The following is a 24,094-nucleotide window of genomic DNA, read 5'->3' as shown; positions in this document are numbered from 1 at the left end:
TCATTTCTCTCCTACCTATGTGTTGGTCTCCCTGTTTCCATCCTTGCCTTTTTTGCTAAGCTGAAAACATAGTAGCTCAGAAACCTCTAGTGTCTTTCCTTCCTCTTTAGACAAAAATCAAAAAGTCTTACCATGGCCTCTAACGTCCTACATGATTTGGCTTCCTGTTACCTTCTAATTTCATCTAGTTTACTCCTTGCTTATTCTACTCCAGTCACACTGACATTCTTGCTCTTTTTTTTTTTTAAGAGAGAGAGCATGTGTGCATGGGTGTGAGCAGTTGTGAGAGGGGTCAGGGAGTGAATCTTAAGCAGGCTCCATGCTCCATGCTCGGCATGGAGCCCAATGCAGGGCTCAATCTCACAACCTTGAGATTATGACCTGAGCTGAAATCAAGAGTCTGTCACTTAACCCACTAAGCCACCCAGTTGCCTCATGTTCTTGCTCATCCTTGAATATTTCCCTTGAACAGAATTCTCATCTCAGGGCCTTTGTACATTTTGTTCTTTCTTTTTCCTTTGCACTGCATGCTTTTTCCTACTTAACTGCATGACTTGTTCTCTCCTTTCTTGGATGTCACCATCTCTCAGGGATTGCTTTCTTGAGTACTTTACTTACCATTACCAGTTCCATCCCCCACACATCATCGTGCCTTCCCCGATTTAAATTTTACTTATAGTTCTTACCATCATCCAACATCCTAACATACTGTATCATTTATTAGTTTTGTTTATGTATCTCCCTTGTTAGAATGTAAGCTCCATGAAGGCAAATATTTTTGTCTATCTTGTTTAGGCTAAGAGAGCCTGTTTTATTATCAATAGTCAATGCTCAAATATTTGGGTTATTGAATTAAATTTACATAACATTTTTATGGAATATCCTTTGTAATTATAAGTTGTTTGGCTACTTTTCTTTTTATATAAATATCAATATGGTAACACTGAATGCTTTGTTTTCTAATTTTAAAAAACTTATTTTACGACATGGGAATTTGTTATAATTAGAAGAAAATAAATGTTTTGTAGTGATAATGAATGTTTAGTTGTATGAGTTATTAAAGATCCTTAAAAATATTATATCTTAATGAACATCAAATCCTTAAAGCTGTTTTGTTGGCACAAAAGTGTATTTACCTAGCACACAGGGAGTTAGGCTACCTAAAAGGAACCAGTAGTCATCAGGCCAGGTCTAGATGTCTGTTCAGTTTATGCTGGCAACATTGAAAGGATCAGATGAGTAATATCACGTCCCAGGGTCAGAGAGAATCAGTCAGAGACCACAGGGAGTGCTGGTATGAGGACAGAGGCAGTTGCTGTTCTACCCTCATTTAGGCTGCCAGCTTGGGGTACACAGTGCTAGAGCTGCTGCTGTTGATCATAACTCTAGAAAAGACAGCCAAATCTGTTTTTATTACTTATCAGTAAACAAAATCCTCAACCATTAAAATACTGTGTTTTTAGGTTGGCTTTGTTAGGTAGTTTTCCTCATCAGTGGAACATTATACAATTATAAAGTCTATCTAAAGGAGGGTGGAAATATTTTGGAAATATTTATATATGAATTTTATTTTGACCTTTCTCTTAGATAGAGGGCATATGGAAATCCAAGACCATTTAACACATCAACTTATTGATATGAGAAGGCAGCCATCAGGAGCTGTAAAGGTGCTGGGTCGTTGGTTGACAGAGGGAGTTGAGGTGGAGGATACAAGTGCTATTTTTCTAGGAAGATATCTATTTGTCTCTTCAAGGAGGTTGATATATAAATAATTACAAAGTTAAATTATTGAAACATAAGATGTATGAATTTACCAGTGTGACAGGCACTGCAAAGAACTGATACTTGAAGGTTCATTGGTAAGGGAGGACTTGTATTTTTCCATCAAGTAGTCCCATGTGTCATAAATGACTTTTGGTATTATTAGCATTCTATTCAGATTAGCTTTCTGAAATAATACACCAAACCATAAGACAATGTTTCTTGGGGCCAAATGAAAAAATAGACCTAAAACTTTTTAAAGTCAGCAAGACATTCAGAATATATGACTGTCTCATAAGTACTGAAAGTAGGGAGGAAAGAGAGATACGGGAAGGAAAAGGACAATTTATTTGGCACAGGCTATTGTTACTGGTGGGAGATTCTGTATTGTGTGAATGGAGGTCTTGGTTCTTAAATTCCCCGTGAAAGATTTATATGAGAATCCACACTCCAATAAAAGAGGAAAGTATCAAGTACAAAGCAGTTTATTAAGGGCAGTACACTCTCCAGATGGGTGAGTGGGCAGGCCCAGAGATGGCGACTACACTGGAGTTAGGGGTGTCTTTTCTTTTTATGTTTGCATCGCTACAGTGGTCTCTGAGGTTGTTTCCAGTCATCTAAGGGACTCCTGCTGGTAGAGAGGGGGAGTTCTTGGTCTCACAACGTTCTGGCCAGAACTGTCATGGCCATCTTTCCCCATGGGAAGGGAGGAGTCGAAACCACAGTGTAAATATAAGGAAGATGATGTAGGTTATTGTAGGACACAGGCTGGAAAGGAGAACACATGCTCTGCGCCTGCTATTCTTGATCTGATAGCCCTGGGAGGTGGGCAGCTATTGCTCACCACCATCCTTGCCTCCAGCTCTTATCTAGCTAACTGCCTACTCTGTCAAAATCAGTATCTAGTCCTCTTTCACTCAGCATAATTATTTCAAGATTCATTCATATTGCTGGATGTATCGTTGGTTAATACTGTCTTATTACTGGTAAGTATTCCATTGTATTGATATACCATAGTATATTTACCTCTTAGTGTACTTTTGAGTTGTTTCCAGTTTTTGACTATTACATATAAAACTTATTAACATCTGTGTTCTACTCTTTCTGTGAACATATGCTTTCATTTCTCCTCAGTAGATACCTAAGGCTGTAATTGCTGAATGTATGATAAATATATATTTAACTTTTTAAGAAACTGCGTGTGACTTGTCTTCAGTTTTTCAGTATTCTTCAAGGAGCTTAAGTTCTTAAATTTGATAAAGTTCAGTCTATCGGTTTTTTTTAATAGATCATGGTTTTGGTTTGTATCTAAAAAAGTGGTGCCTAGCCCAAGCTCACAGTATCCAGTTGTCCTATCACCATTTGTTAAAAAGAGTATCCTTTCTCTACCAGATTGCTTTGTACTTTCGGTGAAAATCAGTTTTTGTATGTGTGGGTCTATTTCTGTACGCGGTTCTGTTTCACTGATAAATGTATCTGTCTTTATGGAAGTACCACACTGTTTTGATTACTGTTAACCTTGTAAGCAGGCACTGTAAGTCTTTTACATTTTTCTTTGTCAATGTTGTTTTGGCTATTTTAGGTCTTTTACATTTCTGTGTGAATTTTCTTTTTCTTTTATTTTTATTTTTTTTTATTTTATTTTTTTTTAAAGATTTTATTTATTCATCAGAGAGAGAGAGAGGGAGAGCGAGCGAGCACAGGCAGACAGAGTGGCAGGCAGAGGCAGAGGGAGAAGCAGGCTCCCTGCCGAGCAAGGAGCCCGATGCGGGACTCAATCCCAGGACGCTGGGATCATGACCTGAGCCGAAGGCAGCGGCTTAACCAACTGAGCCACCCAGGCGCCCATCTGTGTGAATTTTCTAATTAGCTTGTTGATTTCTACAAAAAAAGCCTGCTGGGATTTTATTGAGTACATAGACCCATTTGGGAGAATGGCATTTTAACAATATTGAATGTTGTGATCCATGAGCATGATATTTCTATTTGTTTAGGCCTTTAATTTCTCTCAGCAATGGTTTTTGTTTGTTAGTTTTATTGTTGTTGTTTTAAGCCTTACACAAGGTTTAACCTTAGGACCCTGAGATCAAGACTTGGGCTGAGATCAAGAGTCAGATGCTTAACAGACTGAGCCACCCAGGTGCCTCCTCCTAGTAGTGTTTTGTAATTTGGAGTACGCTGGTCTTTCACATGCTTTAACAGATTTATCTCTTAAGTATTCAGTATTTTAATAGTATTGTAAATGATTGTACTTTCTATTTAATTTTTAAAGATTTTTTTCAAATATTTATTTGAGAGAGAGGGAGAGCGAGAGAGCACAAGCAAGGGGAGTGGCAGAGGGATAGGGAGAGGCAGACTCCCCCGCAGGGACCCCAAATGGGGCTTAATCCCAGGACCTTGGGATCATGACTTGAGCTGAAGGCAGATGCTTAACTGACAGAACCACTTAGGTGCCTCTAAAGATTTTTAGTTTATTTTAGTTTGTTAATTTTTAAAAGATTTTATTTGAGACAGAGATCATGAGCAGTGGGGAGGGGTCGAGGGAGAAGCAGACTCCCCAGTAACTGGGAGCCGGATGCAGGATTCGGAACCTGGATCCTGGGGTCATGACCTGAGCTGAAGGTAGACACTTAACTGACTGAGCCACCCAGGCACCCTAAAGATTTTTTTTTTTAAGATTTTATTTATTTAGGGCGCCTGGGTGGCTCAGTGGTTGGGCCGCTGCCTTCGGCTCAGGTCATGATCTCGGGGTCCTGGGATCGAGTCCCGTGTCGGGCTCTCTGCTCGGCAGGGAGCCTGCTTCCTCCTCTCTCTCTCTCTGCCTGCCTCTCTGCCTACTTGTGATTTCTCTCTGTCGAATAAATAAATAAAATCTTTAAAAAAAAAAAAAAGATTTTATTTATTTATTTGACAGAGAGATCACAAGTAGGCAGAGAGGCAGGCAGAGAGAGAGGGGGAAGCAGCCTCCCCATGGAGCAGAGAGCCCAATGCGGGGCTCGATCCCAGGACCCTGAAATCATGACCTGAGCTGAAGGCAGTGGCTTAATCCACTGAGCCACTCAGGCGCCCTAAAGATTTTATTTTTAATTAATTGCTACACTCACTGTGGGGTTCAAACTCATGACCCCTAGATCAAGAGTCACACGCTCTTTCACCTGAAGCCAGATACTTTAATTTTGTTTAATTTCTTACTGTTCATTGCTAGTATATACAGAGAAATTGAATTTCCCCCTTTTTCTATTGTAAATTATACTTAACATAAACTTTACCATTTAAAAGTATACTCTTCAGTGGCATTAAGTGCATTCATGTTGTGCATCTGTCCTTACCATCCATCAACAGAACTTTTTTCATCTTCCCAAACTGAAACTCCATCCTTTTTAAACAGTAACTCTTCATTCTTTGCTCTCTGCAACTCTTGGCAACTACCATTCTACTTTCTGTCTTGTTATTTGACTATTGTAGATACCTTGTCTCATATAAGTGGAATCATACAATATTTGTCCTCCTGTGACTGACTTATTTCATTTTAGCAAAATGTCTTCAATATTTATCCATGTTGTAGCATGTGTTGGAATTTCCTTTCTTTTTAAAGCCAAATAACATTATTTTGTGTACATATGCCACATCTCGTTTATCCATTCATCCATCAATAGACGCTTAGATTGTTTTCACCTTTGGCTATTGTGAATAGAACTGCTATGAACATGTGTATACAAATGGCTATTCAAGTCCCTGGTTTCAGTTCTTTTGGTATATCCGAAGTGGAATTTGTTGGTCATATGGTAATTTTATGTTTAATTTTTTTTTTGAGGAACTGCAGTATATTCTCTGGAGTTGCTGCACCATTTGACATTTCCACTAGCAATGTACTAAAGTTTCAGTTTCTCCACATCCTTACCAACACTTGTTATTTTTTATTTTGTTGTGTTTTCAATAGTAATAGTCCTAATGGGTGTGAAGAGTTATTTCATTCTGGTGTGGTTTTTTTTTTTTTTTTTTTTGAAGATTTCATTTATTTATTTATTTATTTGACAGACGGAGATCACAGGTAGGCAGAGAGGCAGGCAAAGAGAGAGGAGGAAGCAGGTTCCCTGCTGAGCTGAGAGCCAGATGCAGGGCCCAATCCCAGGACCCTGGAATCATGACCTGAACCGGAGGCAGAGGCTTTAACCCACTGAGCCGCCCAGGCACCCCTCATTCTGGTTTTGATTTGCATCTTTCTGATAGTGATGTTGAGCATTCTTTTCAGGTGCTTATTGGTCATTTGTGTATGTTCTTTAGAGAAATGTCTATGCAAGTCCTTTCCTTGTTTGTTTGTTTGTTTGTTTGTTTTTAAAGAATTATTTATTTATTTATTTGACAGACAGAGATCACAAGCAGGCAGAGAGGCAGGCAGAGAGAGGGAGGAAGCAGGCTCCCTGCTGAGCAGAGAGCCCGATGTGGGGCTCGATCCCAGGACCCTGAGATCATGACTCGAGCCGAAGGCAGAGGCTTTAACCCACTGAGCCACCCAGGCACCCCCCTTTCTTTGTTTTTCAGTTGGATTTTTTCAATTGGATTTTGTTTCAGAGTTCTTTATTCTGGATATTGACCCCTTATCATATATATTATTTGAAAATAGTTTCTCTCTTACCGTGGGTTGTCCTTTTACTCTGTTGATTGTGTCCTTTAATGCACAAATGTTTTAAATTTGGATGAAGTCCAGTTTGTCTATTTTTTTTTCTCTTGCTTATGCTTTTTTTGTCCTATCCAAGAAATGATTGCTAAATCCAGTGTCCTGAAGCTGTTGTCTTCTGCTTTCTTCTAAGAGTTTTCAAGTTTTATTTCATATATTTAGATCTTTGATCCATTTTATTTTATTTTTTTAAAGATTTTATTTATTTATTTGACAGACAGAAATCACAAGTAAGGAGAGAAGCAGGCAGAGAGAAAGAGGAGGAAGCAGGCTCCCCATGGAGCAGAGAGCCCGATGTGGGGCTCGATCCCAGGACCCTGGGATCATGACCTGAGCTGAAGGCAGAGGCTTAACCCGCTGAGCCACCCAGGCGCCCCTCTTTGATCTATTTTAAATTAATTTTTTGTAATATGGTGTTAGATAAGGGTCCACCTTAATTCTTTTGCATGTATGTAGATACCCGGTTTTCCAACATTATTTGTTGAACAAAGCCTGTTCTTTTCCTATTGAATGGTCTTCGTATCCTTGATGAAAATAGTGTGATCATATATCCACAGGATTATTTTGGGGCTCTCTATTCTACTCCATTAGTATATACATCTGTCTATTTCAGTATCACACTGTTTTGATTACTGTAGTTCTGTCGTAAGCTTTGAAATCAGAAGTGTGAGAGCTTTAACTTTGTTCCTTTTCAAGATTGTTTTTAGGACAGATTTTTCTGTGTCCGCAAAAAAAAGTCATTAGGATTTTGGTAGGAGTCTCATTGAATCTGTAGATCACTTTGGGTAATATTGACCTCTTAACAATATTAAGTCTTCCTGCCTGTGAACAGAGAGTCTTTCCATTCATTTGTGACTTACTTACTTTCCTTCAGCAGCCTTTTATAATTTTCAGTGTATAAGTCTCTTGACTTCTTGGTTTATTTCTATTTTATTCTTTTTGATGCTTTGTAAATGCAATTAAGAAAATATTTATTTACTTATTTTGAGAGAGAGAGAGAGTGAAGGGGGTAGGGGCTGAGGGAGAGAGAGAATCTCAAGCAGACTTTTGTTAAGCATGGAGCCCAACATGGGGTTTGATCCCATAACCCTGAGCTGAAATCAAGAGTTGGACATTTAACTGCTTGAGCCACCCAGGCATCCCTGGAATTGTTTTCTTAATTTCCCTTTTGGATTGTTCATTGTTAGTGTATAGAAATGCAATTCATTTTTCTGTGTTGGCTTCATATACTGCTACTTTGCTGAATTCATTCATTAGTTCTCACACTTTTTTGGTTGATGTTTTTTGTTTTCGTTTTTTATTTTGCTTTGTTTTTTGTTTGTGGACATTTTAGATTTTCTGCATATAAGACCATATCATCTGCAAACATAATTTTACTTCCTTCCGAAATGGATGCTTTTTAGTTCTTTTTCTTGGCTGATTAGTCTGACTAGGACTTCAGTACTATGTGGAATAGCAAGTGCAAGCATCTTTACCTTGTTTCTGATCTTAGAGAAAAAGCTTTCAGTCTTTCTCTACTGAGTATGAGGTTCACTGTGTTTGTAAATGGCTTTTATTATGTTTAGATTGTTTCCTTTTATTCCTAGTTTGTTGAGCATTTTTTCATGAAAGGTATTGGATGTTGTCACATGCTTTTTCTGTATCAATTGAGATGATCATGTGCTTTTTCTTCATTTTGTTAATGTGTACTACACAGACTTTTCTTAGTTTTTTTTAAAAAAGATTTTATTTATTCATTTGAAAGAGAGAATGAACAGGGGGAGAAGGAGAGGGAGAAGCAGACTCCAGCTGAGCTGGGAGCCCGACATGAGGATTGATCCCAGGACCTAGAAATCATGACTTGAGCCAGAGGCAAATGTTTAACCATCTGAACCACCCAGGCACCCCTGTTTTTCATATGTTGAGTCATTCTTGCATTCCAAGAATAAATCTCACTTGGTCCTGGTGTACAGTCCTTTTAATATGCTGCTGGATTTGGTTTGCTAGTATTTTGTTAGGGATTATCTGCGTTAGAGTTTATAAGGGATATTGTTTTATGGTTCTTTTGTATTGTGTTGTCTGGGTTGGTATCAGGGTAATGTTGGCTTCATAGAATAATTTAGGAGAGATACAGTTGATTCTTGTATATTGCTCTTATTCCTTCAACCTTGAAAAACTAAATTATTCTGGTTTTATGGCTAATGTATAGTTACAGGTGTAACAGGGACCCACATCACTTGGCTATACAGCAAATACCTGGCTTCCAAGTTGGGGCTGAGGCAGATGATCACTGGTTACTGGGAATTGTTATGATATCAGAAGCCGAGTCCCCTTTCCCCCTTGTGGTTATCTAAGTCTCAGTAACTTGTCACTATGGGCAGGTGAACATGTGCTTAGACAAGGCATTCTCTTCTAAAAATATGTCTTAGTTATATGGAGATTAGATGGGGATGGGGTTTCTCACTGAACTTAATAAAAAGTGTATCAATAACAACAATGATGGGGGTGCCTGGGTGGCTCAGTGGGTTAAACCTCTCCTTTGGCTCAGGTCATGATCCCGGGGTCCTGGGATCGAGCCCCGCATTGGGCTCTCTGCTTGGCAGGGAGCCTGCTTCCTGTCCTCTCTCTCTGCCTGCCTCTCTGCCTACTTGTGATCTCTCTCTGTCAAATAAATAAATAAAAATCTTTAAAACAACAACAACAACAACAACGATGGTGCTCTTGATAATGAACTTTCAAGGGACATTGAAGGATTGAAGCTAGGGAATAAAGGAAACACCAGGCCAGTGATATTTCATTGAAGACCAAAGAGTGTCCAAGATTTATATTCCTTATATTAATATAAGGAATATAAAGTTATATGTAAATTTATATGTAAATATATATTTAGAATATAATATATAATTTATTCCTTATAAATCTTGGGGTATATATTATTTCTTAATAATAAATCCTCATTAGGGAGTTACTCTGAGTTTACTGTCTTCCATATTACATGATTGCCTAAGTTGATCAAGCCATCTGAAATCCGAATTATTGATCACTTAAGAATCTGAATTTTAGGGGCGCCTGGGTGGCTCAGTGGGTTAAAGCCTCTGCCTTCGGCTCAGGTCATGATCCCAGGGTTCTGGGATTGAGCTCCGCAGTGGGCTCCCTGCTTGGCCAGAAGTCTCCTTTTCCTTCTCCCACTCCCCCTGCTTGTGTTACTTCTCTTCTTCTCTTGCTGTCTCTCTCTCTCTCTCAAATAAATAAATAAAATCTAAAAAAAAAAAAAAAGAATCTGAATTTTAAATCAGATTTCTTTTTTCTTCTCTTTTATGTTATACTTCTTTTTTTTTTAATTAGGTTCCATTAGCCAGCATATAGTACATCATTAGTTTTTGATGTACTGTTCAGCAATTAATTAGTTGCATATAATACCCAGTGCTCATCATCACATGGTCCCTTCTTAATACCCATCATCTGGCTTCCCCATTCCCCAACCCCTCTCCCCTCTGAAACCCTTAGTTTGTTTATTTATTTTTTAAAAAGATTTATTTATTTATTTATTTGACAGAGAGATCACAAGTAGACAGAGAGGCAGGCAGAGAGAGAGAGAAGCAGGCTCCCCGCTGAGCAGAGAGCCCGACATGGGACTCAATCCCAGGACCCTGAGATCATGACCTGAGCCGAAGGCAGCGGCTTAACCCACTGAGCCACCCAGGCGCCCCCTTAGTTTGTTTCTAATCTTGTTTCTTTTTAACATTCTTAAAATCCCTTCTTGATTATTATTTTCATCTAAACCTATACACGAAATTATATCAGTTTTAGGGAGTTCCTTTACTTATTATAAAAACTTGAATGCATGTGATTAATTATAAACTAATTTTTCCTATTTTACATTGTATTTTTTGTGTTCATGGCTTATTAATGTTCTTGGAGCTTGCACCCATTTAAAAACAGTTCTTGGGGCACCTGGGTGGCTCAGTGGGTTAAAGCCTCTGCCTTCGGCTCGGGTCATGATCTCAGGATCCTGGGATCAGGCCCCGCTACACAGGGAGCCTGCTTCCTCCTCTCTCTGTGCCTGCCTCTCTGCCTACTTATGATCTCTGTCAAATAAATAAAATCTTTAAAAAAATAAATAAATATGAAAATAGAACTGCTCTATGAACCAGCAATTGCACTACTGGGTATTTACCCTAAAGATACAAACGTAGTGATCCAAAGGGGCACGTGCACCCGAATGTTTATAGCAGCAATGTCCACAATAGCCAAACTATGGAAAGAACCTAGATGTCCATCAACAGCTGAATGGATCAAGAAGATGTGGTATATATACACCATGGAATACTATGCAGCCATCAAAAGAAATGAAATCTTGCCATTTGCGACAACATGGATAGAACTAGAGCATATCATGCTTAGTGAAATAAGTCAAGTGGAGAAAGACAACTATCCTATGATCTCCCTAATATGAGGAAGTGGTGATGCAACATGGGGGCTTAAGTGGGTAGGAGAAGAATCAATGGAACAAGATGGGATTGGGAGGGAGACAAACCATAAGTGACTCTCAATCTCACAAAACAAACTGAGGGTTGCTGGGGGGAGAGGGGGTTGGGAGAAGGGGGGTGGGGTTATGGACATTGGGGAAGGTATGTGCTTTGGTGAGTGCTGTGAAGTGTGTAAACCTGGCGATTCACAGACCTGTACCCCTGGGGATAAAAATATATGTTTATAAAAAATAAAAAATTAAGAAATAAATAAATAAAAATAAAAACAGTTCTTGAAGTTCTTAACTGAAGCATCCCAATAGAAACTGTGAAGACAGCTTTTTATACAATATTGTTAGGACACCATGTCCTAGATGTACATATTATAATTATATTTTTTTGAAAACTTTCTTACAGGCAAAATGTCAACACTATAAGAAAAAACGAATGGAACAACAAGAGACTATCGCTTCTTTGCAAAAGGATATCTATAGATTAACAAAGGAGGAGGAAGAACGGATTGTCACTCAAAACAGAGTGTTTGCTTATCTCTGCAAAAGAGTTCCTCATACCATCTTGGATCGACAGTAATGTTCCCTACATAAATTGATATGTAGATTTATTATCAGTTTTTAAAACAGATTTTTTTCTTGGGAATGGTTATATCTCTTATAAACTGGATGAGTCTTCTTCCTCCCCCTCTTCTCTGCTTTCCCACCTCTATGCTCCTCCAAGGAAGAAACTTGTCATTTGGCCTGGAGAAGTTCATGCTATATTTTGCTTCCTTATTTTGTCATTTAGTTTATTCTTTTGTCTCCTCTATGTGTCTAAACTGGAAGTTAGGACTAAATTCAGATAAAAATATTTTTGGCAAAATACTTCATATGTCGTAATGTAGGCTTCTAATTGTAACATGTCAGGAGGCACATATTGTCCAGTTGACTTACTCTTAAGGATGCTAAAATTGTTCAGGGGGTTAAATCCTTGATCCTTGATCCTTCCACTATAGAATTCCCCATCGTTCCTTCTGATGATTTTGCAAGATGGTGATTTTTCAATTCTTTTATTTCCCCCATTCCCCCATGGAATTCTGTAAAAAGAACCTTTCCTATTGACTAGGGCTATTTGGTTGCATTGTGTGGTTTGTTATAGGGAAGGTAGAATTACTGCTCAGTTTTTTCATTTTAATTCCCACTTTGGAGTAAGGAGTTGATGCCCTTATGATTTCCAGTGATAAGCAATACGATTTTTTGTTTGTTTGTGACTATCCTCTCTTTTTTCAGATGTTGTTATTAACTCCTGGAACTTCTTCATGCTAGTATTCTTCTTCATGCTAGTATTATACACTTTTGACCCAACCTTATTGATACTAGATTTCTTTTAGACAGAAGGCACATTCTGTGCTTTTTCTTTCTTTTTTTTCTTTTTCTTTTTCTGTCCCAGAGCTCTTTTGGGGGATGAATTCAGATATTTGTTAAAGCTAACACTAAACATTTAGAATTAAAATTAACTAAATTAAATATAAGATTAATTAATTAGATTTTTTTTTTTTTTAAGTCAGGAGTGGTTTTTAGAGACCACAGTTTGGTATTGGGGTTGCTTGTCATGCATATAATGTTTATTGTTTTGTCATTGATTTAGGACTTTTTAGAAGAGTACAAGGAATTATGTATATTTCTGGGAAGAAACAAATCATTAATTTTTTTCCAGCTGAAGTTAACATTACAGGATTTTTGTTTAAACTCTGATTCTACATTTGTAACTTTCTGTTTATACTAGAAATCCTTACTCCTAAGAACAATATCCTGTAACTATTTATTTGCTTTATTATATAACATATAAAAATAGTTGATCAGAATTACTGCTAACAATAAGTCTACTTTATGAAATTTAAATCTCTTTGCAATTATCTTTGACATTAATAGTATTTTCTAGAATGCAGATACAGTTTTCTAAAATATCTTGAAATATTCCTTTGTATGTTTGTGTCACCAAATTAATGTTCAGTTAAGTTGGTTTCGATTTGTTTTCAATATTTAGGGATTGCTTTTTTATTTTCCATTTACTTTTGAGTATGTAAGATATTGATACAATTCCAAAGTCAAAACTAATTATTTATATTCAGAAAAGTTGTGTTTTCATTTCTGTCCCCTTGGGTCTATTCCTTACCTTCCATTACAGGTAATTTTAAATGTTTAGTTTTATTTTTATCAAATACAAGCAGTATGGATATTATATTCATATTTTCCCTTTTTGTATAAAAAGTAGCACCATGTTTTTTTCACTTAATAGTATAAGCTAATTACATTCTAACTAAGTATTTACATAGTAGGAGTGGGGATCTTTACTAACTAGGTATTTCTGTTTTGTTATAAAAATAAATGAGGTCTCATAGAAACTAAAAACAAGATTATAGATTTTGATAATTATTTAAGAAAGAATACATACATGTAATTTTCATCTTTTTTTTTTTTTTTTAAAGATTTTGTTTATTTATTTGTCAGAGATCACAACTAGGCAGAGAGGCAGGTAGAGAGAGAGAGGAAAGGAAGCAGGCTCCTGCTGAGCAGAGAGCCCAAGGGGGGGCTTGATCCCAGGACCCTGAGACCGTGACCTGAGCCGAAGGCAGAGGCCCAACTCACTGAGCCACCCAGGCACCCCAATTTTCATCTTTTTTTTTTTTTTTTAAGATTTTATTTATTTATTTGACAGAGAGAGATCACAAGTAGATGGAGAGGCAGGCAGAGAGAGAGAGAGAGGGAAGCAGGCTCCCTGCTGAGCAGAGAGCCCAATGCGGGACTCGATCCCAGGACCCTGAGATCATGACCTGAGCCGAAGGCAGCGGCTTAACCCACTGAGCCACCCAGGCGCCCCCAATTTTCATCTTTTTGAAGAAAAGAACAAAGACAAAAATCTAAAAATTACAATTAAAATACCATAAAAATAGAGATAGATGTGAATAAATTTCAAAAAGAGAGAAGCAGAGGGGAAAATATAAGAGTAAAGAAGAAGAAAAAGGAGAGACAGTTACAGTGGGATAAATAAGAGAGTAAGAGAGATGGAGGAAGGGGAATGAAAACAAGTATAAAAACCAGCCAATCTGAGTGAGTCAGACAGTCCGTAAAAGAGAAGCATTGAGAGAACTTATGTACCATATGAAGTCAAGCTAATTTAGGTGTGAATTCGTCTGATGACCTAGAGATTCTCTATTTGATTTTTTTTTTTTTAGAGTTTATTTATTTATTTGACAGAGGGAGATCACAAGTAGGCAGAGAGGCAGGCAGAGTGGGGTGGGGGGCGGGGAGCAGGCTCCCCGAGCAGAGAGCCCAATGCAGGGCTCAATACCAGGATCCTGGGATCATGACCTGAGCCGAAGGCAGAGGCCTTAACCCACTGAGCCACCCAGGCGCCCCTCTCTATTTGACTTTTAATATAGCTAATTTTCAGTTTGAGAACAGAACTTACAAATTGTGAATTAACATTATTAGAAATACATGAGTTGTAACCACTGCAGCTATTGTTAAAAGTTACAAAGGCACTGGGAAGAACAATATAAAACATACACGGTTGAGTAAAACCATGTTTCCTGCCATATATGGATCTGATAGTCTAACTGGGTAGATAGACACACACTGAGGCAAGTAAAATACAAGGCAGATAGTGGTATGTGCTATAATAATGGGGCAAATAGGATAATAAGTGGGCATGACAGAAGGGGAGATTCATTTACTTTGAGGGATATGGAGATGACCAAAAAGTCTTCATGAAGGAGATAACTTATAAACTAAATTATTAGGAACTATAGAATTTTAATAGGCAGAGGTGAGGGAAAGGTATTTTAGTTAGAGAAATATAGTGACAGGAAAACTGAATATATTTGAGAATAGTCCAAGTAGTGAAAGAGTTTTGGAACATAGGGTGCAAATGATGATGATGGTAAGTGTTTTAGGAGACGATATGGAAAGAAAGGTGTGCTGGGACTTTGAAGGGCTTAACCTACAGGCTGAAGAGTTTGGGTTCTGCTTACTATATATACTATATACCAGCCCCCCCCCCCCCCGCCACTGAATTTCTTCTTTTTTTTTTTTTTTTTTTTTTAAAGATTTTATTTATGTATTTTACACACAGAGAAAGATCACAAGTAGGCAGAGAGGCAGGCGGGGTGGGGTGGGGTGGGAAGCAGTCTCCCCGCTGAGCAGCGAGCCCAACTTGGGATTCAATCCCAGGACCCCGAGATCATAACCCGAGCTGAAGGCAGAGGCCTAACCCACTGAGCCACCCAGGCAATTTCTTTTGCTTTTTCTTTTTTTAAAAAATATTTTATTTATTTATTTGACAGAGAGAGAGAGGATCACAAGTAGGCAGAGAAGCAGGCAGAGAGAGGGGGGTAAGCAGTCTCCCCACTGAGCAGAGAGCCAGATGCGGGGGCTCTATCCCAGGACCCTGAGATCATGACCTGAGCTGAAGGCAGAGGCTTAACCCACTGAGCCACCCAGGCGGCCCCACCCAGGCAATTTCTGATCGAAGAAAAAAACCCAGAGACAGAAAGACAAGTTAATAATCACTTGTAATAGCCAAGATTGGAGATTGCAAAGGCCTGCATTAGGTAGGGCCAAAAGAAAGGAGAGCTACTGGAAAGATAGACAGGAATTGTTGAGACTAACTGGCTGTAGATCCTGAAAGAAGGACAGAAGTCAAAGATAGCCAGATTTCAAGCTAGGTTTGGGGAAGAGGGTTGGAAGATGATTAATTCATTTACGGACATGTGCTTAGGCACCTTTGTCAGCCATGTCGAGATATCAGGCCAGCAGTTAGAAGGGCCAAACTCCAGAGAACTTCCAAAATTTCAGATAAGGGAAGAAAGTAGGCAGAAGAGAAGTTAACGTTCAGGATAACTAAGGAACAAAAGTATTTCAGGAAGGAGGTGATAAGAAGTGTTACATGCTTCCTCATCAGTGTTTGCCTTCTCACTGTCTTGCTCAGAATTCCCAGTGTGACACACAATTACGTCATCTCTAAAAGTTTATTGAAGGTATCTAGTAACAGAATGAATGAAGTTTGCTGTGAAGGAAAAGATAGAGATGAAATGGTAGTGTAAGGCTGTGGGGAGTAAGGGGGGAGGGTTTGTGAAGGATATAAAGGAAATTAAAGGATTTTAATTTAATATAAAGGAAATTAAAGCATTTTTACAGGATAATATGAGAGCTTATATGTGTTGAGATGAAGAAAGAATAATCCAGAAAGTTGATATATTTAAAGCACAATTGGTTGAATTAGCTCTGAAAAAAATAATTAAGTTTCCCAAGATGGGGAAATAGTATAAAATCTTGCTTTAAGAAGAATAACATGTGGGGCGCCTGGGTGGCTCAGTGGATTAAAGCCTCTGCCTTTGGCTCAGGTCATGATCTCCGGTTCCTCTGAGAGCTCCGCATAGGGCTCTCTGCTCAGCAGGGAGCCTGCTTCCTGCTCTCTCTGCCTGCCTCTCTGCCTACTTGTGATCTCTGTCAAATAAATAAATAAAATCTTAAAAAAAAAAGAATAATATATGAAAACATAGTGTTATTTTTTCCTTTGAGGATTTTTTAAAATTACAAAACAGTACCTGTTTATAAAAGTTCAAACAATACAAAAGTGTGTTAAGTAAAATATATCTGCTTACCCCTCCTGATTTCCATATTCCAGAGATAATCACTTTTAATAGTTTGGTTTGTATCTTTCCTAGTGTTTAAAAACAGGAGTGCCATTGGCATTTTGGGTGGGATGGTTCATTGTGTCAGTTTTTTGACAAATTTTTAACATCTTGCACCCTCCCCAACCAGTCAATGTGACAACTAAGATTTTCCCTTAGGTTATGTTACTGTTCCCCAGTTAGGAACTCACAGAGTTTTTATTCAATACAAATACAACTTCACATACAATTATTTCTTTTCAAAACAAAAGTGGAGAGGCACCTGGGTGGCTCAGTTGGTTAAGCAACTGCCTTTGGCTTGGGTCGGGATCCCAGGGCCTTAGGCTCGAGCCCCACGTTGAGCCCCAGGGAACCTGCTTCTCTCTCTCTCTCTGCAGGTCCCCCTGCTTGTGCTCACCTACTCTGTCAAATACATAAAGTCTTAAAAAGAAAAATGGAGTAATACTCTACATTTGGCTATGCAACATTACTTTTCTTCCTTATAATTTTTATTAGGACGTACAAATTTACGTACATTATTTGAGTGGATGTGTCATTATTTATTTTACTTTACTCTTATTGTGTCATTTCCAGAGAGTGGATGTGTCATTATTTATTTCACTTTACAATTATTGAATAACATTTAGAATGTTTCTGGGTTTCCACTCTTGTAAATAATGGTGCAGTGAACAACTTTGTTCATTTTGAGTTACAAGTTTGAAAAAATATTTCTTTTTTTTTTTTTCTTTTTTTTTTTTTTTAAAGATTCCATTTATTTATTTGACAGAGAGAAATCACAAGTAGATGGAGAGGCAGGCAGAGAGAGAGGGAGAGAGGGAAGCAGGCTCCCCGCTGAGCAGAGAGCCCGACGCGGGGCTCGATCCCAGGACCCTGAGATCATGACCCGAGCCGAAGGCAGCAGCTTAACCCACTGAGCCACCCAGGCGCCCCGAGAAAATATTTCTGTGGAAGCAGTTGCTAGAGATAGAACTGCTAGGACAAAGGAGATATTCATTTAATATATTGATAAAATGTTAGTGATTATTTTAAAATCTATACATCAAAATTTTAAAATATATGGCTTAGTAGAATATTTCTGACAAAAATCACTTAAATTTTTTTTATAAACTTACTAAATAACATTTATCCTTTATTGCTGTAATTTGAAATTATGTAAAGAGAATGGTATAGTAAATGATCCAATATCACATTTTAAAAATTTAGTTTATCTTCTGTTTTCTAGGTTGCTTTGCCTAATTGATTACTATGAATGTAAAATAAGGAAATTGCATAAACAAAGGTAAGACTAATCCTGTTTACAATTTTTAAAGTTAATTACCCAGTCATGAATCACACCAAAAGTTTTTATAGTCCTCTGAAACTTTAACTATGCTTTGGAAATCTACCTAATACATAACTATGAATTTTTTTTTTTGTAACGATTTTGAAGACTGTTTTAATTTTTATGTTTAAATGTATTGTTGCATTTATTTTAAAATATTTATATTTAATAACAAAATGTATTGCATTTATTTTAAAATATTTGTCACAGCATTATAATTTGTTCTACTGTTGTCATTTAGCTACTGGACAGTTACTAAGTATATCCATGGAGTGCATAGGATTATACTAGCTGCCTACCGAAGTGCAACATAATTAAAGATAGTGGTCTTTGACTAATCTAAAATAACTGAGGGATATCCAAGGCCAAATAATCTCAACTACTTTCAAGTCATTAAAACAGCTATTTTGTTTCATTGTTTATAGATGGGATAATTCTTTTTTTTTTTTTTTAAAGATTTATTTATTTATTTGACAGATCACAAGTTAAGCAGAGAGGCAAGCAGAGAGAGAGAGGAAGGGAAGCAGGCTCCCTGTCGAGCAGAGAGCCCGATGTGGGGCTCGATCCCAGGACCCTGGGATCACGACCTAGTCAAAGGCAGATGCTTTAACCCACTGAGCCACCCAGGCGCCCCTAGATGGGATAATTCTTTTAACAAATATTTTTGAGCACCTACCTCATGCCATGTTGTCTTAGGTACTTAGGATACCATAATAAACAATACAGATAAATTCCCCATTTTTGTCAGGTGTACATTCTTGTATTCTCTCCCCTAGAATAATGACGTTCCAGAAACACAGCAGGACCAGTGGCAGAGTTGTGCCGGTTGCTGATCCCTGGGGACTCTAAAAACAAAACAAAACAAAACAAAAAAAAACCAACCAACCAACCAACAAAAAGTCAGAATGTTGGGGAGAAGGAAGTGAAAAAGGGAGAAAGGAAGACAAGAAGAGAACAACTATTGATAGAGCAATTCCTTGTTTCATTCTGTTCAGAAAGTAGCATTCTATCAAGTAACTTCAGAGACCTCCCGATTCCAAATGAAACTGTGTCTTTTAGATGATAGGCATGGTGTTAGATTCTATAGAGATAAGACAAAGCTTTGGATGTGGTTCTTCCCTTCTAAGACTTTACAATTTAGTAAGGGAGATAAAATGTAAACACATTAATAATTAAGAAAAATAATAGATTAAATACACTAATACACATAATGTCATTATAGTGTAATTATTAAAAATTGTGCAGACAGTATAGGTAGGAGTTTAGAACAAGAACAAACAGTTTGGATGGAATGAACAGAGAAGCCTTTATAAAGCAGATGAGGGTTTGCTTGAGCTTGAAAGGTAAGTAAAATTTGAGAAAGTAGGAAGGCAAAAAGGTAGTCATTTTGAGCAAAAGTGCATAAATATAAAAGTATAGAATGTTTTTATGGCACTGTGATTAAACCAGTTTGGCTGGAGTTCAGGGGATTTGTTGGTATGTTATAGATAGATGTAATCTATAGAGAGCAGTCTTTCATATACTTGACCAAGTAGGCTGTAAATGAATGAGAAGGCAATCATTTGCCTTGGAAAGAAGAAGGCACTTTTTCCTTTAATACAGAAAAACTGGGTGATGAGGTTATAGATATATAGATTAGTCAGCATTCTTAAGAGAAACAGAACCAATAGAATATACATTTCTATAGAGAGGAAAACATTTAATATAAAGGAATTGGTTCATGTGATTGTGAGGTAGGCCTGCAGGCTAGAGAACCAGGGAAGAGTTCCTTTTTGTGGGTCTCAGTGTTTGTTCTTAAGGCCTTTAATTGCATGAGGCCTACTCACATTAGGAGAGGTTCTCCTTTACTTAAAGTCTGTTGATTTAAATGCTAATCATGTCTAAAAAATACCTCATAGCAATAATTAGACTGGCGTTTGAACAGCTAGGCACCATAGCCTAGCCAACTTGACACTAAAACGGATAGTCATAGTGTGTAAGAGTAAAGAGAAGGAAAATGAAGAATTTAATGGCTTGAGAGGTTGCAAACTTAAGCTTACACAATCAAGAAAATAATGAAAGTGAGTGAAGCAGGCTAGGTGAGGACTGTGGCAAATTGGACAGCTGTATACCATCTGTCTGAACTGGTCCATTACACATTCTAGCCAGTCGATACCTTGTAAGAATGTGAATTCAGTGTGGCTAGATTTGCTTGTTTTTGAGATTTATAAATAAGATTTTTAATATTCACAATTAACTTAGTGATTTTAAAAATATTGTATGGTCCACAGGGAATAAACTGTTGGTTGTCAGAGAGAAGGGGAGTGGGAGATGGCCATAGTGGGTAAGGAGAGAGGGAGGGGAGATTTCCAGTTATGGAATGAGTAAGTCATGTGAATAATAGGGAAGGTGTAGGGAATATAGTCAATGACATTGTAATAGTGTATGATGATAGACGGTAGCTACACTGTGAACATAAATTTACAGAGAAGCTGAATCACTGTGTTATACACCTGAAACTAATATAACACTGTATTGTCAACTGTAGTCATTAAAATTTAAAAAAAGAAAAAGCAAAAATATTATATGGTCCAAACTGAATTTCAGTTGCAACCTTTGGGCCATGTCTGTAGTAGATTCTAATCTAGATTTAGGTGTTTGCAAACTATTCTGTAATGGGCCAGACAGTGAGTATTATAGACATTTTAGGCTGTATAGTCTCACAACTCTTCAGCCTTCCTCTTGTAGCACAAAGCCAGCCACAGATGATAAGTAAATGAATTGGCAGGACTGTATTCTGTAAAAATCTAATTACAAAAATCCACAGCCTGCATGTAGCCCACAGGCAGCAGCTTGCTGATTGCTGACTTGATACATGATGAGAGTTTGGGATTTTTAGTAAGAGAAGATTTAGCATAGCCATCATTTGAAATCTGTCATGTGGGATATAGTATGAGAAGTTGCTTCTGAGGTACAAACTGGGGTTCTCTGACTAGAAATGATAGAAGGATTGAGTCCATTTTGGGGATTGTTGAATTTGGTTATGAAGAATTTGTAGTAAAAATCCAGGGTTGAGGGGCACCTGGGTGGCTCAGTGGGTTAAAGCCTCTGCCTTCTACTCAGGTCATGATCCCAGGGTCCTAGGGTCAAGCCTCACATCAGGCTCTCTGCTCAGCGGGGAGCCTGCTTCCCTTCCTCTCTCTGCCTGCCTCTCTGCCTGCTTGTGATCGCTATCAAATAAATAAATAAAATCTTAAAAAAAAAAAAAATCCAGGGTTGAGTAATGAGAAGCTTGGTGGAAAGGAATTCCCTTTTCACTTAGCAATCCTGTCATCACTGAGCTGAAGTGGGATAGTTTGGCTTATAAAAACCTTGCTCAGACCAGATATTTGGCTTGAAAGTCTCTCATTAAGGGAGAAGGAGATAGGAAGAAAATTGGAGCTGCAGTATAAATAATCCTACAGATGGAAAAAATTAGAAGTCATTTATACTTTGCTGCAATGAAAATTCTCCAAAGGAGAGGGCTTTTCAGGGTTCATTGACCTTATAGACTCCAGTAGTCTCCTTTCTAAGAGTATGAACTTGATCGATTGTAGCAACTTCAAGGTGGATTTTGAGATCTATAAATAGGGTATTATTATCAGGAGCGGGAGTAGTGTAAAAACAAGAAATAATTGTTAAGTATTACATTACTGAAGAAAAGGAGATGAAAGAGTTGAGAAATAAAAGAGCTGAAACAGAGAAAATGAGGGATTTGCCTACTTAGGATTCACAGGAAACACAGGAGAAGGAGGTATGTATCTGTAGAGCTAGGGGAACAAGACCAAGGGAAGAAGACAGATGGGGCAAAAGCCCCTGCTTAACATTTATTTATCAAGCACAGTGTTGTCTGACGTTTTTCTCACTATGAAACACAAATATTGCTGTTTGTATACCTCATTGGGGGTATATACAGAACTGTAATTGGAAGCACCTGGTTCAAGAACTCTGCCCACCCTAAGCCCTGCCCAGTTGTCCTGAGGCCTGAGGAGGATGAATATGTTGCCATAGCTATTTTGCACAGCACACCTATGGTACACTATTTGGGGGCTCTAATTGAGGGCACAGGTTTGGGGAAACTTCCAGAGGGACTTGTGAAGGGAGTTTCTGCATACTACAAACTGGTATTACTTTCTGTCCTTACACATGAGCAAACTCGGAAAGGAAAGGAAGCAGCAATCAAGGCACTAGAAATGTGAATACATGGGTTAACCAATTGGAAGTCTTAGAAAACTGCAAATGTGCTATAATCTCTGAAAAAGAGGGAAAGTACCTTTTCATATGATGGGTTTTCAGCTATGTAATTTATTATTATTATTTTTTTTTACCCAGTGTTACTACATCAATATAGATTACATGAAATATATTGCTAGTTATTTCTGTTAGTATTTCCCTGACTTGGTGGATATGATTGAAGAGCCAAGGAAAGTAACATAGGAATGAAACCTATTAGGCTCACATTTTCTTCTGAGATGTCAGAGACACTTGAAAAATTAACACAGGGAAAATGGTTATGCAGTGAATTAGTAGTTAGGTGAAGCTCCCTTGTTTAATTCCATCTTTCTCTTTAGATAGAAATTTTAAAAATGATCTTGGATAATGGAAGCAGGTGATTTTTGAAGTTCACTTCTGACTTCCTAGACATGAGTGCTTTAATATCTTTTATTTACTTTTAACACCGGTCCTGTGAGATAGATGTGATAGATACTTCTCTGACAGAAGACAAATTCAGAGAGATTGACCTATTCAAATAGCATCAGGTTAACAGTGTCAAGTCTTGAACTGGGACTATTAAATCTGTTGCCTCATCCACTCATACTCTCTCTATTTTTTTTTTTTTTTGTATAGGTTTTTTGGTGACCTAAAAGTACTATAAAGTAAAAACAGTATGCTTTGTTTCTTTATTCATTCAAGAAGTGTTTTTTTCACCCCCTTTATACCCCATACTCTTCTAGGCAGTGAGATGCAATGGTAAACAAAATAAAGTTTTAGTCCACATGGATCTTATGTTTTAATTAAAGGTGATAGTGAACTGTACTGTACTGTGAAATGTACTGTAATACTGGGTAGTAGTAGGTTCTAATACCGTTCTCTCTGAGAACAAGTAAGAAATTTGGCTTAAATTTAATTCATGTTTAGGTTATCAAACACTTATTGGGTTGATTTTTGTTAGCTGTATTTTTTCCTTTGAAGATAGGTTTTTCATAAGTACACATTGCATATCTTTTCACAGGCAATATAAAGAAAATGAAAGTCTGTCAGAAGAAGAAAAGGACTATAGAAGTTTGGATGCCTCACCAACTTATAAAGGCCTTCTAATGGTATGGGGACTACTTGACTAATAATTACTTTTTTGTATAAAGTAAAACAATAATCTAGGAAAGTTAACTATTTTTCTATGAAATGTGTTGAAGTCATTACAGAATCAACTCAAGGAATCGAAATCCAAGATTGATGCACTTTTAAGTGAAAAGCTGAATCTCCAAAAAGATTTAGAAACCAGGTCAGAGAAACTTAAGTAATTTCTATTTAACTTTTGGAAAGTAAACACATACTGGAATTTGGGGTGTTAAGTGAATCTTTCCAACTCCTTTACCATGAAACTAATCTTAGAAATGTCATACTTTTTTACACTCATTTTAGTTAGTTGTATTTCATATGATGGAAGGAACAAAAACGCATGTAGGTAGGCAAGGGAAGTGAGAACATAGGAGCTCACATGGAAAAGATAAAACTGGGTAGGAACGCAGAATAGATTCAGATTTATATCAGCAGATTTCCTATTCCCAAATTTCTTTAGAATGTCTTAATATCTTACCTCTGTGTCATGAGAGGAAAAGAAAACTAAAAAGTTTAAATGTCATACAAAAAGGAGTATATATATATATATATATATATATATAGCATGCCACCACAAAAGGATGATGTTCTGCATGTTGGCAGGGAATAACAAGGGATGAACATTGTTAAGATTTTCTTCATTTGACAAGTGTTTGTTGAATACCTCTTACAAGTTAGATACTGTCCTATGCTCGGTTATAATATAATGACCAAAATAAATAACTTGTTCTCATAAGGATTATATTTAAATGGAGAGGAAACTGATACCAAAAGTTTATGTCTATATAAATACATAGTAAAAATTTTAAACCATGCATGGGAATAATGAGCAGTGAATT

At 37.4% G+C, this 24,094-nt stretch overlaps 1 protein-coding gene across 8 annotated transcripts in view; it reads left to right on the top strand.

Moving 5' to 3' along the window:
• CEP70 (centrosomal protein 70) overlaps window positions 1–24,094 on the top strand; it is a 113,602-nt gene that overhangs the window by 52,142 nt on the left and 37,366 nt on the right. For all 8 annotated transcript variants that reach the window (XM_059162753.1, XM_059162751.1, XM_059162755.1 and 5 more), the window contains 4 exons: window positions 11,305–11,474; window positions 17,799–17,855; window positions 23,149–23,236; window positions 23,330–23,418. In XM_059162753.1, the coding sequence (XP_059018736.1) occupies window positions 11,305–11,474; window positions 17,799–17,855; window positions 23,149–23,236; window positions 23,330–23,418 (404 nt within the window). The remainder of the gene's footprint in view (window positions 1–11,304; window positions 11,475–17,798; window positions 17,856–23,148; window positions 23,237–23,329; window positions 23,419–24,094) is intronic.

The sequence above is a fragment of the Mustela lutreola genome, chromosome 2 (assembly GCF_030435805.1).
Source record: "Mustela lutreola isolate mMusLut2 chromosome 2, mMusLut2.pri, whole genome shotgun sequence".
Taxonomy (NCBI): domain Eukaryota; kingdom Metazoa; phylum Chordata; class Mammalia; order Carnivora; family Mustelidae; genus Mustela; species Mustela lutreola.
This window is presented reverse-complemented; position numbering and strand designations above follow the sequence as displayed.